The sequence below is a fragment of the Perca flavescens genome, chromosome 1 (genome assembly GCF_004354835.1).
Source record: "Perca flavescens isolate YP-PL-M2 chromosome 1, PFLA_1.0, whole genome shotgun sequence".
NCBI lineage: Eukaryota > Metazoa > Chordata > Actinopteri > Perciformes > Percidae > Perca > Perca flavescens.
This window is the reverse complement of record NC_041331.1, coordinates 7895547-7913700: the sequence shown is the minus strand read 5'-3', so window position 1 is coordinate 7913700 and position 18154 is coordinate 7895547. Positions and strand designations below refer to the sequence as shown.

General features: G+C 39.8%; 2 protein-coding genes across 3 annotated transcripts in view; both read right to left on the bottom strand.

Moving 5' to 3' along the window:
• Window positions 1–827: 827 nt before the first annotated feature.
• On the bottom strand, window positions 828–12288 carry stard5 (StAR related lipid transfer domain containing 5). Of its 2 annotated transcripts, XR_003692611.1 has the most exons (7): window positions 11774–12288; window positions 10234–10283; window positions 7795–7927; window positions 6147–6264; window positions 2576–2669; window positions 2169–2420; window positions 828–2078 (listed from the first exon to the last, which is right to left on the bottom strand). XR_003692611.1 is itself a non-coding variant. In XM_028578721.1 (6 exons), exons 1-6 carry the CDS (start codon window positions 11861–11863, stop codon window positions 2270–2272), a joined length of 636 nt encoding a protein of 211 aa, XP_028434522.1. In that variant the 5' UTR covers window positions 11864–12288; the 3' UTR covers window positions 828–2269. The 2 variants fall into 2 exon arrangements, 1 of the variants encoding a protein (XP_028434522.1); XM_028578721.1 differs by having other exon boundaries at window positions 828–2420.
• Window positions 12289–14651: 2363 nt separating this feature from the next.
• Window positions 14652–18154, bottom strand: part of tmc3 (transmembrane channel like 3) — a 72031-nt gene continuing 68528 nt past the window's right edge. The window contains exon 22 of the mRNA XM_028576936.1: window positions 14652–15737. Within this exon, the coding sequence (XP_028432737.1) occupies window positions 14738–15737 (1000 nt within the window). The 3' untranslated portion in view covers window positions 14652–14737. The remainder of the gene's footprint in view (window positions 15738–18154) is intronic.

Here is an 18154-nt window from a genome sequence, read left to right as displayed (position 1 = left end):
CCCTGAACTGTGGTGTCTTTTCAAACCACCCAGATGTAGCATTTTCTTATTTCTCCAACCAAAGTGAGTCTCAGCCTATGAGGAATAAAATGAGTACAGTACATTTGTAGTAATGTCTATTTTCTTTCTGAATACCTAAAAGAAGATTCTGGCAGTTGTAGAATAACTTACATTTGTACTTTTGTATATATTATCTACGTAAATATAATGCAGTAGCAACTTTTATATTGTTATGTTATTAAATACAGTACCACAGAAATTAGAGTCTATTTGTGGTGGTTGGCTGCCACTGAACAAAGTCATTTTTTTTTTTACACGTTAAATAACAAGACAATATGATATACTGTAAATAAAGCCGTTGGTCAGTGCGTCCAGGTATTACATAAGAAATTAAAAAGTGGAAATAGTGTAATTTAGTTCCACGAATACATTTTCCTATTCATTTCTCGCCTGTAGAGAACCATCATTGACTACAATGTGTAGACAGTGAGGTGGCCTTCTGAGAAACTGGACTTGTGTATATATATTGGGACTGGCCTTTGCCCTTTCTACCATGAACTATTGCCAATACAAAAGGCTTCTAAACCAAAAACTTCACAATCGACAATGTTACAGCAATAATGTGATCTGAAATTGGGGAGCCTTTTTTTTTTTTTTTTAAACAATTTAAATAAGCAATCTGGGACAAATTCACAAAAGGATTGGGCAAAAAAAACACCACGTAATTCTGAAAAAGCACCCACAAAGGGTGAAACCTGCTAGGGACTGCAGATGAAAATTAGCCTGTATGGCTAAATCTGGCACATTTACATGTTGGACATTGTACTCATGTTGATTAATGTGCACTGTCCCTTTTAAATAAAGAAATCTTTTAAAAAAAATAAAAAAAATAAAAATACACCCCTAACTGTGCTGCAACTCGGCGGACCTGTAGGTCGTGGTATGACCATTTAATTTTTCTCTATGTCATTGTTCTGCCTACTATGTTAATGGCGTAAAGGCAAAATGTATACTTTGCCACATGAATAATTGTAGTCTGAGGCAAAAAAGGGCAAATTGCACTAAGCTGCATATTGCACTGAGTTTGCGCTGTAATATCATTAGTGTGTTAGATAGCGGTCCCAAGTGATGCACAATTCATGGCACTATCAGCAGCCACAATCCATTCTTTGTGAATTCGCCCCTCTTTTTTTTTCCTTTGCTAAGTGCCAGAGCTATCAGAGCATTATTGCACTCTTAAGGTGTTTAGACACATTACATGAAGGCACCTTGCGGTGCATTTGAGCATCTTTTACACTTTAACAGTGTCTCCAGTAAAGCTCTCTAGCTTTGCCAGGTTACTTTTGACTTATAAATGTTGAGTCTTGACTCCTTGCATTGCTTATTATTATTATGATGATGCATTGGAACGGTTCTATATCAAAGGTTTGGACACACTTTCCCAGAATGAGAAAGTGTGTCCAAACTTTTGATTGGTACTATATGTATGTATATATGTATGCGTGTGTGCGCACGTGTGTGTGTGTGGGAAGACACTTTTCTGCTCAATAAAGCAGCACATATATAAAATAACCTATTTTAAAGGGGTTTCCAAAAAAAAAAAAAAAAAAAAACTGCCTCTGTTTAAAGTGCCACCAATGCCATCCCACCTGTGCTTCAGTGTAGCTGATTAAAGAGGCAGATATTCATGGCTTACAGGTGAGCTGGAGATGAGCAAATGGCAGTTCAAGTACAACACAGACGACTAAATATGAGGTATGAGTCAGTATTCTAAACCAACAACCTGACACCAGCATAGGGTAAATATATACGGTCCATGCAACATGCATGTTCACTATATACACTGAAGTATGCAATCATAAGAAGAGGGAATGTCTAGTGAATCATCAAAGTGGCAAAAAGTAAAGATCTTCTGTGCTTTTAGCACATATACAAATATAGATGTTACATCTATTTTCATTCTTCAGACTGGAGGAAATAAATTCATCCCTTAGACTGGGATGTGAAGAGACTGGAGTTTGAAATGCGGGTTTTGACCAACGCAAGCCCTCATTGTTATTTTGGGACTTGGATCCCTCCTGCAGTAACAGAGGAATATAGGAATGCTAATTAACCACACATTGTGGACTGGAGAGATTTGAGATAAGTGGTTAATAGTGACAGTGTACCGATTGCTGCTGAGTTTGAATGGTTTAAAATGGAATAAACCAAACAGGCCTGACCAGTCAGTAGGCCCCAGATTTGAAGGCAGATCTCTGGACTCTTGGTGTCAAAGGCCCTTGAGGGACTTCACAGCCTTGCTCAGGTTGCTGTAGAACTCCGCCATGCTGGAGGGGAAGAACGAGTCGACCACGGAGCGGGGGAGAAAGCCACCCAGGTCCGTCTGGAAGAAGCTGAACACCTGGGTTTTATTGGGCTCTCTGGAAGAATTGAGAAAAAGAGAAAATGTAATACCAAAAAATAAATAAATAAATAAATAAAAAGTATTACAGTGATGTAGATGAACTTGAACTCTTGCCAGAATATCCTCTACAAACACACACTGTAAGTGTTTAGCGTGTGTTACCATACTCACCCTGCGATGGGAACACAGACGCAACCACATGGATGGTTGAATCCTCTCACGTAGCCGGACTGGGGAGGACAGCCCGAGTGACTCACATTGGTGGCTGTTTGACACGACACAAACACACATGCACGTTTGTCCACATTATAAAAGCTTCAAATCTACGTCCACTAAAAAGTGTTTTTACCACTCAAATCATGAATTAAGTGTCTGACAACATTATGGAAAGGATCCCTACAGAGATAGACCTTTTTGGTAAAGAGTAACATCCTTTCTGTTTAACATGAAACAGCCCCGAGATCACCATCACCAAGCCCACCATGAAAACAAACCGTAATTTTATCATCGTAAAGCATGCTTGATTCAGTCGACAGAAACAAGAAAATAAAACCGATCAAAAGCCGCCTTGGTTTTCCCACTGTTCCATGAAACACCACTCCGGTTTGGTTAAAATAAACCCTTAAGTCACCCATTTACATGTGAAAATAAGCTGGCTTTATACACACTTAAAGTATGGTTTATTTAAATGGAGTATAATGAGTTTGGCAATTATGGGGTTGTTTCATGTTAAACAAAAAGGATCTCACTCTTTAAAAAGGTCCCATGGCATGAAAATTTCACTTTTAGGTTTTTTAACATTAATATGAGTTCCCCCAGCCTGCCTATGGTCCCCCAGTGGCTAGAAATGGCGATAGGTGTAAACTGAGCCCTGGGTATCCTGCTCTGCCTTTGAGAAAATGAAAGCTCAGATGGGCCGATCTGGAATCTTCCCTTTATGACGTCATGACGGGAAAGGTTACTTCCCCTTTCTCTGCTTTGCCCTCCCAGAGAATTTGGCCTGCCCATGAGAAACAGAGAAACATCATGGCTTGCAAACGAGCGAAGCATGGCAGTTGGTCAAGGCCACACCCACACCCTCCACCTTGCATCCCCCTCTCTCCTCCTCAATAGCATTTAAAGCTACAGACTAGGGATGGGCAGAATTACTTGACGATCGATAATTGATTATTAAGAATTTCGTCGATCACGTTAATTTGTCATTGATTACACTAATGCTGGTTGCGTTGCGTAGGGTGAGTCTTGAAGCAATTAAATTAATTTCACAGTGTGGCAACAATTAAACATTTTACCACTCGGAGCCATTATTTGACTCCATACTCCGTTACCTGGCTGCGAGTTTCCGTTTTGATTTCAAAAGTAATCATGAAGAGGACACGGCGAAGTGTGGCGTTTTTTTTTTTAAACGACTTAGTTCACTGCAAACACTGAGATGCCGTGTATGAGTACAACACGGCCACGACTCAAATGATGTAGCCTAACACTAAACAAAGTGCACCCGACCCTGGTTAATGTTGGTGGCGGCCGCGGTGCATCCTGCTCTGTCTCAACCTAGCATAAACTCGGCGTTAGCACAGAGGAGCTGCAATGCACAACGAGCAGAGAAAATTACCCAAGGGATCTGCAAGCTCATTGAGATGGATATTGGAACCAGCATATCACACTTCATCACAACGTACCATCACCAGACTGGTAGAAACTCACTACGAAGAACGGAATAAGGCTCCCCGGGCTGGCCATGTTAGCACGGAGGTACCTGTGCATCCCGACAACGCGGCTTTTTTTGGCGGCTGGACTGACTGTCACCAGGTAGCGGTAACGTCTGACCCCACATCATGTCAACATGTTTATCGTTCTCAGCAAAAATCAGTAGACTGGTGCAGAAGTTGTATTTGAGTTAGCCTACTGGTTATTTTTTTTTATTAGGCTTTGTCCGTGCCTTGGATAGTTTTGAGTTACATTTTGACAAAACCTGTCAGATCTCAGTAATATGTTTTTGGTTAATTATTATTTAATATGATTCTTTTTATTTATTATTTTGGAACAAACAAGGGTCTCTGTTTAAGAACACCGGCTTGCAGCTGCAGGTTCTGCTGCTTCAGAGCACCGCGCATCTATAATCTAGATCTATAACCTCCAGTTTACCTGCCACAAGTTGTTCTTTTTGTAATTAAGATCTCATTGAGGAAAAACACTGTATTTTCATTGCATTTTTAATTAATAAAAAGTTAACTAATTAATTTTAACATAAAAATATTAATAATTAATCGATAGTCAATTCTCCCGATCGACTAAGAAAATGTAATCGAATGCCAATCCCTACTACAGACAAAGAAATGGCACATCTTAAGGAAAGCTCATTGTGGGACTGACTCTAGTGGCTGTAATTATGCACCAAGGCTGAATTTCACGAAAGAGACTTCAGATACAGTATTAGGGGACCACTAAGGCCCAATAAAAGCATCCAAAAAGCAGCGTGTCATAGTACCATTAACAGAAAGGTCTCTGTAGGGATCCTTTCCATAATGTTGTTAGACAATGTGCCTCAGTGGCTTTTCCCCTCTCTCTCTTCACTCCCACTGCTAGCGGAACAGGTCTCTGAATCGCACTTTTTGCGCTTGTACAAACATTAACGAAGCCGATTCTACCAACATGTACTTAACAATTTCTGTTGCATATGTTTGATTGCTTATTAACAATTATTGGTAAAGGACCTATTTTTTGTACCAAAGAGGGTTATGCTGTTATTTGCAAGCCACCGCTCCAGGATGTGTCCTCTGTCTCCATGCAGCCACGAGGAGGCCGATAGGATCGGTTACACCACTCACGGCCATCACACGATATTGATTTAGTGTTGATTTAGATGTTGTGCTCGCTGTTTCTCAAAGAAGGTACTGAACTTTGGCTAGCATTTGGAACATGCAAACATTTCAGATACATTGCAGCACATATTTCAAAGAGCCTTTGATCTGAACGCATCTGCACTCCCAATGTTCTGTGCTCACACTGGGTGTGCAGTGTCCAGTTTTCCACAAAAAACAGCAACCTGGAGGGTTCTGCCACAACTCAAAGAAGGCCTAGTTGACATTGACCCCCATGGTACCAAACGAGATACCTCAGAATGCAATACACAGCATTGAGAGGTCTGTTATCTTGCTCTATGACAGAACAGATTCCACCAGTGCCCGTCTGGAACAACATAAGGAGGTCAACTTAGCAGACAAAGTGGCAACACTTGCTTGCACAGCTCTGTGACTGTGTGAATGGAAGTGTGAAAGTGTAAACAATGCTGGAGTATGCCTTTTGTTACTAGTTATAGCTCTTTTAATTTGGTGACTTTGGGTCAAACTTTGCCCACGGCAACCTGCACGTAACCCTGCCACCATTTTCTGTATTATACAACTATATATACACGTGTTTTTAAACACCCCCCTAATATACATATAAAAAATGCTATTGCATATAATAGCCCTTATCCTATTGGAGTTTGCACTTTGTCATGGTGGATTAGCGTGTGTGTCTTGGTTACATCATCAAGAATCATAAAATCTGTTTTCTGCAACATTCAGCCATAGTGAGCTAGTTGCTGGCCATTTTGATAAGTAGCTGTCATGGCCCTTATAACATATACATCTAAAGCTGTACCAAATGCGTTGGTTTCATCACAAAATGCACAATTGTAATGAAAATGTCAACCTAGCCGCCCCACTAGTAGAGGAGAAAAGAAAGAGACGTTACCCACCATTTGATGAAATGGTGCCATCCTCGTATTGCTTGACTAAAATAACATCTACAAAGTCTCGTGGAGCTATGATGCCCATAGCGGCTGAGGGCGTGACTGTTCGGCAGATAGAGATGTCCTGTGCAAGAGTGGGAGACAAGGGAATGTACTTAAAGACTCGAAGAGCCAAACAAAGCAAAAGCATACATGAATATCACCTCTGGTATTACATGTATACATTTAAAGCTGAACCGGGCCATATTTTCTTTTAAAAACAAATTTATGTGTATATCTTTTCCTGATTTATCAAATTTAGGTTGGGAATGGTAACTGGCAAAGCAAACACCAGAAGAGATAAGTGACGTTAGATCAAAATATACACTGTACCTTGTACAAATATTTTGCCTCCCGTCTTTCTTTAGTGTTATTTAAATGAAGCCTCAATGATGAGTTGGGTTGTTAACAGGCATTTTTAGATATCTTCTTGAATTCTCCTTTTAAGGGTATTTGCATTTAACCTGATACAATGTGTTTCATATCAAAATGTTCAGAACAAACTCAGCTTTCTGTGTAGTGATGGCCAAATGTGTTCCAGAACAATGTATAACAAGATAATTTGACTCTAAAGCCAAACATTGTTGACGTTTGCTTTCTGAAATTTCTCAAATCTCTTGTGAAAACATACCTACACTCAATTGTTTTGGTGCTTGAAATGAGTTAACGAAAGACTTTGGTTCACAAATGTAGTGGAATATATAGATAAAATAGTAAATAAATGTCTAAAACTAAATTTTGTACTATAGCTTTTTGAGTAGGACCGTTGTCGAACATCGCTTGGATTTGCCGATGCGTCTTTTGTCCTCAGAGGGTTAAACAACAGGGATGAAAACTGATCACTGGAGTGACAAAGATGCGGTCTGGGCTCCCCGGCGAAGATTTTTTTTAAGTTTTAAAATGGGGACTTACTGTTGATTTTAGCATGAGGATATAGGGGAAACAAAACATGTATTTTATCCATGTGCACCTATCCATGTGTTTAGTATACGTGATCCACGTGCTTATGGGCATATCCGTTTCCTGGGCACAAAGTAAAAAAGATCATGGAAGGATTTTTTTATTTTTTATTTTTTCCCCACCAGGCGCTGGCATACGTCTGTAGTTCTCCTCTCAGTTAGCTTAGTAATCCAGTTCTGTGTCAGTCACACCCCATAAAAACAAGCAGCTCCATCTCACACACGCAGAGCAAAGCTGTATGGCATTATTACTATTTTGTGTGACATATTTGCCCAGTACCCACCCAAAAAAAATTAAATAAAACTCATTGGATCTGCACAAATAATTTAGAGGATACATTTTGGATTCAGAACTGTGAATTTGCTCGGCAAAGTTTGCATCCCTGAAACCATGAGGAAGTTTATTGACATGCCCTCACTAGATTTCTGGGTACTGCACTTTAAAGTTGCAGTTTCCAAACGGTTTGGCTGCCATTTGAAGCCACAAATATGTATATGTATGTTAGACCAGGTGCAGCTTTAAAATAATTCAGACAATTTTTGATGGAAATCAAAAGCAACGTTGACTACTGTATGGAGTGAAAACTGGGTCAACGTGTACAGAATGATCAGGACAAAACGTCCGCTAATCAAAAGAGAGAAAGAAATGAACACACCTCCGTGATTTGTTCCAAAAGCTCGAACCTTTTGACATTGTTGTCCCACTTGACTCTGAGCCCACTGGGTACTGGTTTCAGACACTCCCACACTTTCTCTGGGCTGCCGCTGACAATCCCCTCGCCCTTATAACTGCAGAGGAAGTCAGACGACAGAACAGGGTCAGGTGAGCAAATCGATAAGGCCCGACTGCTGTCAATTACATTCATACGTAGAGCTGTAACAATTCAAAATTTTGCTGGACAATTAATTGTCTCAGAAATAATTGTGATTAATGACATAACTGTCTCTTTCAGTCACATTTAAAAATATTTGTTTATTACTTTTTTAAAACAAATTAAAGTTCTGAATGAATCCCAGGATAAATCTTTTGGTTATAAATCACTTACAGACATTATCTGGGTCATGTGACCCAGATAATGTCATAACATAAATACACAGCCTAAGAAGTAAACCATAACTCTTTATTATCATAATAAACTGTATCCCCCTCTCGTTATTTTTGTTGCTATGAACATGTATAGGGTCAAGTGCCACCAACTAACAGTCCGACCAATAATCACTTACATAATTACAACTTGGCATGTCTAAACAAAGCCAACAATTACCACTCATATGCCTTTTATTTATAATAGCTAATGTTGGCAATTAATTGTGGTAAAACAAAGAAACCGCAATTATGTAGAAAAAAATTAGACAATTATGTAATAATTGTTACAGCCATATTTAAGTTACTAGACAGGAAAAGTATTTAACCCCTGCACACACATAAACAGTCCATTTCTTCTACTCTGCACACGGTTTCAAGCAATGAAAAAAAAAAAAACTAGAACATGGCTGATTTTAGACCAATTATGTTCCTTAAACATAATACAATTTATTTCTAAAAAAAACATTATACAATTTATTTCTAAAAAAAAAAATTAAAAATGTATTAGGCAGAAAAAAAAAAAAAAAAAAAGTCTAATTCTACTGCTAGGGAGGTTTTCATGATGTGATCAGTCCTGATCCAACTTTGTATAGTTATAAGAGACTTGTGGTAAAATCCTGGGATTTTCTAATGCAGCCACAGGTATGTCAAGAATTTAGATACTTATGTCTGATGTGCATCCCCCCCACCCCCAGGTTTGGTTGACAGAATATCAAATACAACATGATCAAGTAAAAATACATAGTTACAAATAGGGCTGGGCAATATATTGATATTGTGATATGAGAATAGCCATCGTCTTAGATTTTGGATATCGTAATATCGCGATATGACGTAAGTGTTGTCTTTTCCTGGTTTTAAAGAATGCATTACAGTAAAGTGATGTACTTTTCTGAACTTACCAGACTGTTCTATTATTTGCCTTTTTCCCACTTAGACATTATGTCCACATTACTGATGATTATTTATCTAAAATCTAAGTGTGAAGATATTTTGTTAAAGCCCCAATTGTCAACCCTAGAATATCGCCGCAATATCGATAGAGGTATTTGGTCAAGAATATCGTGATATCTGATTTTCTCTATATCTCACGTGCCCCTGCAGTACTCCAAAGTCCCCCTAGCGGTACTAATACCCCCATTTGAGAAACACTGGTCTAGAGCTACTCTCTATAAAGTGTCCTGACATCACTTCTGTTAAGATTTGACACTATAAATTAAATTTGAATTGAAGTACTGTGCAAGTCATCGGACATTTACAAAAAAAAAATGACTACATTATAAATCCGGATTTAGTCTGAGGCCATGAATACACAAGCATAGGGGCTGTAACTTTCATTTGACTACCTGTCTGCAATCTGTATACAAAACCTAATTCTAGCACTTTTCCACGACTGAAAAGCTGCACAAAATTCAAAACTTGAATAGTAGCCCTAAGTACAGTCTGTCTCCCTTTGTTATTTTTATTTTATTTTTTTATAACTGCTAAGCAAAGTGACTTTCATACACAACCTGCGTTCAACCTATAGTATGAGGTCATCGCTATTCACACCAACAAAGCAGAGAATTTCCAAGGTCTGGTGTAATTTCAGACTTTATTTTGTTAGCGTTGCCATTTTATGAAAGGCTAATGCAAGGAAGTGCACTTCAGTCATATCTAATCTAAATATCTTGAAAAGTGGTATACGTGTACCTGCAGGTAGCAGCTAATAACAGCTAATTTTTTTTTTTTTTTTTAAATACCATATAAAAATAAAGTAGCATCTGTGATAAACTCACAACAAACTCACCACCTTCGCCACAATATTATTCCTGAGCAATATCTCACTGAGAAATGACTTAATTGTTTGCAGTTGTAGTTAGCATGTTATGTGCTCATAGTTGCAAGCAGAGCTCTTACTGTTATCCTTATCCTTGTGTTTACCCTTACACAACTGCAAAGTGCTCTTCTGAAATTTGACCTACAGATTTCATCCATTGAGAAAAGAAGAAAAGTTGAGCTTTCTCACACATTCCCAGGGAACTCAGACGACGGACGCCAAGACACAACCACGTCATTCTGCCAAAGAAAACACATTAACAGTCAGCGACATTTGCTTGTGTAAAATGAGTGGCCCTGGGAAATGCTGTTCACTCCCGACACACTACTCAGTGTTTTCCCTAGGTCTGCGGAAGACTAGGTGCACGTATTTGGCGAAGGGTGTTTAAGGGGTCCTTTCTTTTTTGTGAACATATTTTTTTATTTTAATAATACATGTACAATACAGGATTTTCATAAAAAGAGAGAAAACACACCCTCCCTACCCCAACAGCCTCACACCCATTATATATATTAAAAAAAAAGCCCAAGATCACATTATTAGTATTACTCAAGAGTCATTCCATTCTGTTCCAAAAAAATAAAGGAGTCCCAGATCCTGTAAAATATGTACTTTTTTCGTTTGATTGAGTAAGTCAGTCTTTCCATTGCTATACAAGAAGACAATTCTTTGATCCAGAGTGATAAAGAAGGACAACAAGCACTTTTCCAGTGTATGGCAATCAGGAGTTTCGCTTGCAATAAACACAGATTTATAAGCTTCTGTTCATGTTTTTCCAAAGATAAGGCAGGTGAAAGTACACCAAGTATACAAATCTTGGGGCAAACGGGGATTTCTTTAACAATAATTTTAGATAATACACAGATTACTTCTTTCCAAAAGGATTGTAAGTGCTGACATTGCCAGATGCAATGGAATAATGTTAAGGGGTCCTTTCGTAAAGAAAATGGGAATTTTGTCAAAAAAAGAAATTGCAATTTGACATTTGTGGACCATCATTATTACCATATCTGTGTCTACAAAGTTGGAAAAGCTAGATCAGATGCTAAATAAATAACACTCAAAAAGCTTAAAAAGACAAAACATGCTAAAGAAGTCCACTGGGATTTTAGTTAGTTTTGATGCTCACATTGATTTCACATTAATTTGGCTTGGGTGCTACACCTAAGCATTATAATGGTTGGGGAAAGCCTTTTACTTATTTCCAGCCAACAGTCATAACTTGTGTTTTTCTGCACTCTTACTTGAGCAGCATGTGTGACAGATCAGTTGATAGACTGAAGCTGACAGTCAGCCATCATTGAGCACCAGAGGCTGACATAGCTTTTGCAGTGTATTCAGCATCTTTTTAGAATATTAACTGTTCAGCCAAAATAAGAATATTAGTTCAGTTTTGATTAAGTGCTACATGTCGCTGAAAGTGTTCTGACAAAGACATGTACGAAGGCAGATTGAATTCTGAATATTCTGGTTAATAAAAATTAATAGTTGAGCCTCAAGTTGCGTTCAAGTTCTTGAACACCGTTTTGTCCCGGCAGGTAAGCTAACGTTGACGTGTCGGTGAGCAAGGCCCCATCAAGAAGCCTAACATTTATCAATGAAGGTAACGTTAGACGTTTGTTTTCTAACGTTATAATACTGACGTTACCAGAGTACAGCATGTCTCAGGGCCAATGTGGAGAAATATCGTACAATTTCATATCACACGATAATGACGGCAAATATTTACCGATTTCTTGCAGACTTTCCACCCGGACTCATCCCTCTTGTAGCTTAGCAAGCAGTCCCCCACTGCCTTCGCTTTATGTTCATAATCCATAATAAATAGTAAAAGAATAACGTTACGTTACCTTGCTTACCCTGGCGTTAATTCACTTTGCAGACTAGCTGACGTTACAGTGGCTAAATGTTTGACACGCGATATTGTTATCTCTCAATTCAATTAATAAAAGTCACAATGTAGCTGGGTTTTGTAACGCAAATGCAGCAGCGACAAGTTACTTAACGTTAGCAAGTACAACCGCCGCTACAGAGCTAGCCTTAGCCAAAATGAATGAAACCTATGCAATGCCCACATCGTTTACGAACAAGCAGCTAGCTCGCGGGTCTGAGGTATGTGACGACTCTGTCAATTACTGTTCACTGTAAAGCCTTTCTGGACACGCGACAGCCCACACCCTTCTAGAATGTTGAAACCCCCAAATCTTTGAATGAATTTCCTGAAATACAAGGAGAATCGGTAGCAAAGGTATCAGATCATCTAGAAAAAAATGCACTTCCGCTTATAGCTTTCAAAAGAAAACCCCTTTTTACAAACGTAAGCATATATGAAAATATACCATTTGCTATACTAGTTTTCAGTATACTTTCAACAATATTCAGTAATTTAATCAAGTATTTTACTATTGGTATGTACACAGCAAAATATGTAATCAAGCGAAAATGTTCCATCTATCTTATTTTGAAGGCAAACGCGCCACACCGGCGCCGGACTCTTTATTGCAATCATGTTTGCGTCACGCACCTGGGACTAGTGTCCACGCTGTTTGCAGCATTGCAAGCTGGGATTTGTAGTGGTCATTTATTTCCATCAGAAATGCTGCTTAATAGTGGTGTGCTATACTGCAAAATTTGTTATCGATCCGATACCAAATAAATACAGGGCCAGTATCACCGATACTGATACTTTTTAATAATTAAGGTGGATTCATCATCAAATTGCTAAATCTGAATGAATTTTCATGACCTTTAAGTGTTTTTGTGATTTTTTTCCTTTGGATATTAATAAATGAAAACCCAGGACCGAATTTTCATGTAACAGGGTTTATATATTATGCCATTCCACTTGCCATTATTGTTATTTAATATCAATGTAGAATTATTGACTCAAGGGCGCCCTCTCTCTGCAGTAGAAATATTTATGTCCGTATATTCATTGTATGAACATATGTGCACTTTGATTTATGAACATATTAATAATAAGAGTTACAAGTGGATTGTTGTACGTGCCAGAATGTTAAAATAGCGGCAAAATGCACTTTCTAGCTAGCGTGGCTCAGTCCTCCTACGTACTTCCGCTCAGTTTTCATTTTCCTTCAGTACACTGTCTGGGTTTGCAGTATATTCTTGTGTTTTTTATCCGGTCAAATCTTTACCGGTCCAATCAGCGAACAGAGGGAGTGACTGAGAACTATGACGTTGAGGTTGTGCGCTAGTTTGAGTTGTAATTCCGTAATGGCGGCGGAGAAAGATGCGAGCGAAGCCATTCGGTCTGTTGTGGCAACGCTGCAGAATATCCAGAAGTTAAAGCCCGAGCAAGAACAATCTTTGCTGAGTTTTGTTGGTGACCATGATGTTGTGGCCCTCTTCCCCACGGGGTTTGGGAAAAGTTTGAGTTAGTGGTGAAGGATTTGGCTAAAGCGAACACTAGCGATGCTAAGCGGACGTCATGACCAAATGTTAGCGATTGGTTATGGCAGATCCAGAGTGGCTCTGGGCAGATCCAATAGTTTTAAATTTCAACAGAGTACCCGCCTTCAAGGAAGTTAACACTTGTCAATGGAGAGGGGCCAGATGTACGAGAGTCTGGTAGGACCAGGCTACTTTCTAGCTAGCCTCTGTGCTAACATAACATTCTATTCTTTTGTAGTGTGCTGCGTGTAAGCTACTGTGAGCAAACTGTATGACTGACCAGTACATACCATGTTCCTATTCAGATAACTCAGGGCCCTATCTTGCACCCGGCGCAGCGCGGTGCAAAGCCCGATGCAAGTGTATTTGCTATTTTTAGACCGTCCAGAGCCCACGTTGTTTAAATAGCAAATTTACCCGCGCCCATCTTTGTGCCCATGGGCGTGCTGGTCTTACAGGGAGGTGTGTTCAGGTGAATTCTCGGCGTATTGCTATCTTGAGGCAGCGGAAAATGATTGCGCCATTGATCAACAAAAACCTGGTCTAAAGTCAATAGGGCAGCATTTCATTATTATTTTAACAGCGCATTAGTAAAATGTGCCTAGGCTCATGCACAGCGCATGCACACTATGCTTGTTACACACACACAGGGACACGCAGCAGCACACAAACATGCAAAAGATTGTTGCAAATCCGCCATCATAATATTAATGCGCCAAGGTACAAACGCGCCTGGCTTTTAAATGAAATGAGAGATGACATTCTGATTAGTTTATTGCATGTTACGCCCAAAACACACCTATGAATTAATGAAGACACTAAGTACAACCCTTTTGAACCATGCGCCTGGCGCACGGACCCTTTTTTCCGCCGTCAAAAAGTGGATTTGGACACGCCCTAAACGCACCTGTGCAATGCGCTTCACGCTATTCACTTATATCGTTGAAATAGGGCCCTCAGTGTCTGATCAATGGGAGATTACTATTATATGCTGTGTGGGAAGCAAGTGTAATTATGTAAACTGTATTTGTTTTCATAGCTGATGTTACACTAATAGCGTCAGTGTAGTATGGTTTTAATATACACATTGCAATACCAACACATGCTGACAGCTGTTTCAAAATGACACAAGACAACACACATAGGGGAAAGAAATCCCATTTATACTGCAATAATATATTTTCTGTGCTTTCAATGCAACGTTTTAATAACACTAAGTGTAGATTTCTATCATATTTTGAAAAACATTTGAACAGAATACATCATTTTAGCAAAGGAGATGTCACACATTGGAGCAGACCAGGTCATTGGACTCAGTGACATTTAGATCAAAGCTGGTTTTGGACTTCTTTTTGGCCATCTTTCCTTGCCTAGCATCGGACTTGAGATAGTGCTCCTTGTTGTGGATGACCTGAATGTACTGGTCAGTGCTGCTGTTCTGCTGGTCACTGCTGGAGGCCAGGGACGCTGAGTCGGACTCGGTCAGAGGGGTCTCCAGCTTTGGTCTCGTCTTGGGCTTGACATAAGCCTCCATGTGCCTGGTCCGGGCTGGGGACTGACAGTGTTTTCCTGGGGAATGGATGTGACGCCTGCTTCGCACAAGCAGAGAGTCTGCTCCTCTCAAACTGGTCTGGGACTGGGAGTGTGACTCTAAACCGCCCCAGTCCATTTCGACATCCTCCTCCTCTTCATCCTCTTCCTGCGCTCCACATCTTCCTCGAGCAGTGTGTCTGTCTTTAGCCAGTGACGCGTGGCTCTCCCCGCGGTCCCCGATGTAAAAGTGCGCTGGGTGGTGGAGGTCAGAGAGGGAATGGGGCCGATGAGTTTTCCCCAGCGACAGCCTTCTCCTGCCTTTTCCCTTATCCTCCTCCTCTTCCTCTTCGCTCAGATGTGGCTGCGATGGCTGGGGCCGGTGAGGATGCGGTTGGCGGTGAGCAGTGCGCGGCGGGTAGCGTTTGAAGTTGCGTGGGTACAGCTCCAGGATCTCTGCGGGCTCCTCCATGAGGTAATGGCGCGGGACCCGTGTGGCCGAGCGCAGCAGCTTCTTCCGGGGGTCGTGCTCGTTGACGATCACGTAGCGGGTGGTGGGGCCGCGCCGTCCTCCATAACTCTGCGCAGTGATGATCCCGGCAGCCTCGACCGGATGTATGGAGCGTATGGTCTTCCTGTACAGGGGGTCAGAGTGGATCTTGTCAGAATAGCGAGTTGGGGGATTGTACGCCATGTGGTGGTAGGACTTGGACCTGCAGGTCCCACTAGGGCCACCGAAGAAGGGAGGTGGTCTGTTATGAGAAAGGACAACACATCAGAATGAGCTTATACTATATGGCATATCAGTATGTAATATTGTTGGTATGTTATCATAATGTTATTAAAAAGCATGGACTTATTTGAAATGCTTGCACTGCATTGCAACACATGATTTTGAAAAATATATAGGAGACATGATGTTCACTGAGATGGGCAAAGATTGTTAAAAGTACTGAAATGAATGACAACCAATGGCTATGGGGAAGCTTGAAAAAACAAAAATAAAAAACTTATGATTAGTATATTGGTCAGCACAGCAGTGATGTAATGCACAGTAAATGCTATTTGTACAAAATGGTCTTAAACATGCAAAATAGTGCTGGTACAGTCATTTAAAGCCTATATTGAACAGGTTTAAATTTGACAGTTTTCATGCCAAAAAACATTACACAACTTACAAGTAGTCAGTGCTTCCCACAGAATATTATTCTTCATAATGGAAAAAAAACTGAGACAGCATTTAGAAAACCCAGGTAAATACTAAAGTAAGTACAAATTAGGGCTGAACAATGGATCACTTTTTAATCAAAATGGCTATATTTTATATATATGAGTTTAATTTTTCAGATAACAGGAGTCACAATTTAAATTTAATTAACTGTCACTATCAAATGAAGTCAGCTGAAGCTCATTTACATTAATCAAGTGTGTTAATTTAATTCAGAGTTGGCCCGACTGCAAACTTTGCTGTTGGCATATATGGCCCACTATTTACACTTGGACAAACACGATTTCCTAAATTAAGAAACACTAGCATTTGTATGTCTGAATAGATAAAGAACGTCTTTAAACTGTTCAAAAAGACGTGGTTATTTTACAGACCAATATTGTTGAGTGTTACTGACCAATAGCTGGTTGATATTCAGCTGTAGGCCAGGGCCTTATTTCCCAAAAGCATCGCAAGGATAAGATTATCGTGAATTCCATTCTTACGAATGTTCTTAGGCGTTAAAAGGTGTTTCCCAAAAGCATTGCAACTGCAGATCTTAAAAACGATTAATGAAAAAGCATCTTAAGAAGCTCTGGAACCTGCAGGAGGAACCAAAGACTTCTGTTTTACTCTTACATTTTTATTGTTTATTTATGAAATCGATAGGAACCATTACTAGGTTTAGGATGAACTTAATAGTAACATCTGTCTCCAGCAGCAGCGTAATCAATCAAAGTTGCCTTCTTTAACTGACTTCCACCTAGAAACATGAATTATAAAGGCCAGCAAGCTGTAAACCGTTAACTGCACAACAAGTTTTGTTTTCATATCAAACAATTCCAAGTAGCAATCATTCATCTTAAGCACCGTACACAGCCAATATTAAGAAGCTCTTAACATGACATCCTTTGAGGATGTGGTACAGCAATTCGGAATCCCTAGGTTTCAATATTTTACATATTTGCAACTTCACCATCTGTTAATGGGGATTTTTGGATCCAGTTCTTCGGCCCCGAAGGCAGCAGAATCTTTAGATAAGGTGTTCATGAAATATGGAAAAGGTCATGGAGGCTTCTGGGTATTATTTATATGCTTATGCAGAACCTGGGGGATGGATCTTGGTCAGCGCTCGAAAAGACACGGAAAAGGGATCTGAGTATTACACTGGATGATGAGGAGTGGGACAGAATACGCAATGAGAGGGTGCGCCTCATTCAGTTCAAGATTATGCATCGCTTCTATTGGACTCCCTCCAGATTGTTCAGACTTGGTCTGAAAGACACACCAAATTGTTGGAAATGGAAGACAGAGGACGGCCAATTACTTCATGTCCTATGGTCCTGTGATAAAGGTCCAGGAATTTTGGACTGGGATTCATGATAACCTATTATGGATTGCAGGGACCCCAGGTTCCATTCAGCCCGAGATGATTTGTTCTGGGAGATGAGTCAATCAAAACTGGATAGATAAGCACATAAGAAGCTTGGTCCAGACTAGTTTCATGATGATTAATTTAAGGGGATGGAGGAATGAAGGGGTGCCGTCAATCCAGGAGTGGGCTTGTGAGTTGGCTAAGGTGGCGGCGGTTGAAAAGATGTCATATAAACTGTTTACCAGATGTACTGTGGAGACGGGTTTACTATGTGCTTTTATCACATATACATAATATGTTTATTTGGTTTACAGTTGTCTATTTTGTTATTTTTTGTATTGTCTTGAATTTTATAGTTATTATTTCATCTTGTCTTGAATTTTATAGTTATTATTTCATCTTGTCTTCATTTTTGTCTAAGGAAGTGGTGATGACGAGTGGGGGGTTGGGGGGTTGGGGGAGGCGGGATGTGTTCACGTTGTGAACTGTATGTTTTGTGTTTTGTTGAAAACTAAATAAAAGCTGTTAATCTTTAAAAAAAAAAAAAGAAGAAGCTCTTAACGCAATGCACGTGCACTCGCTCTTAA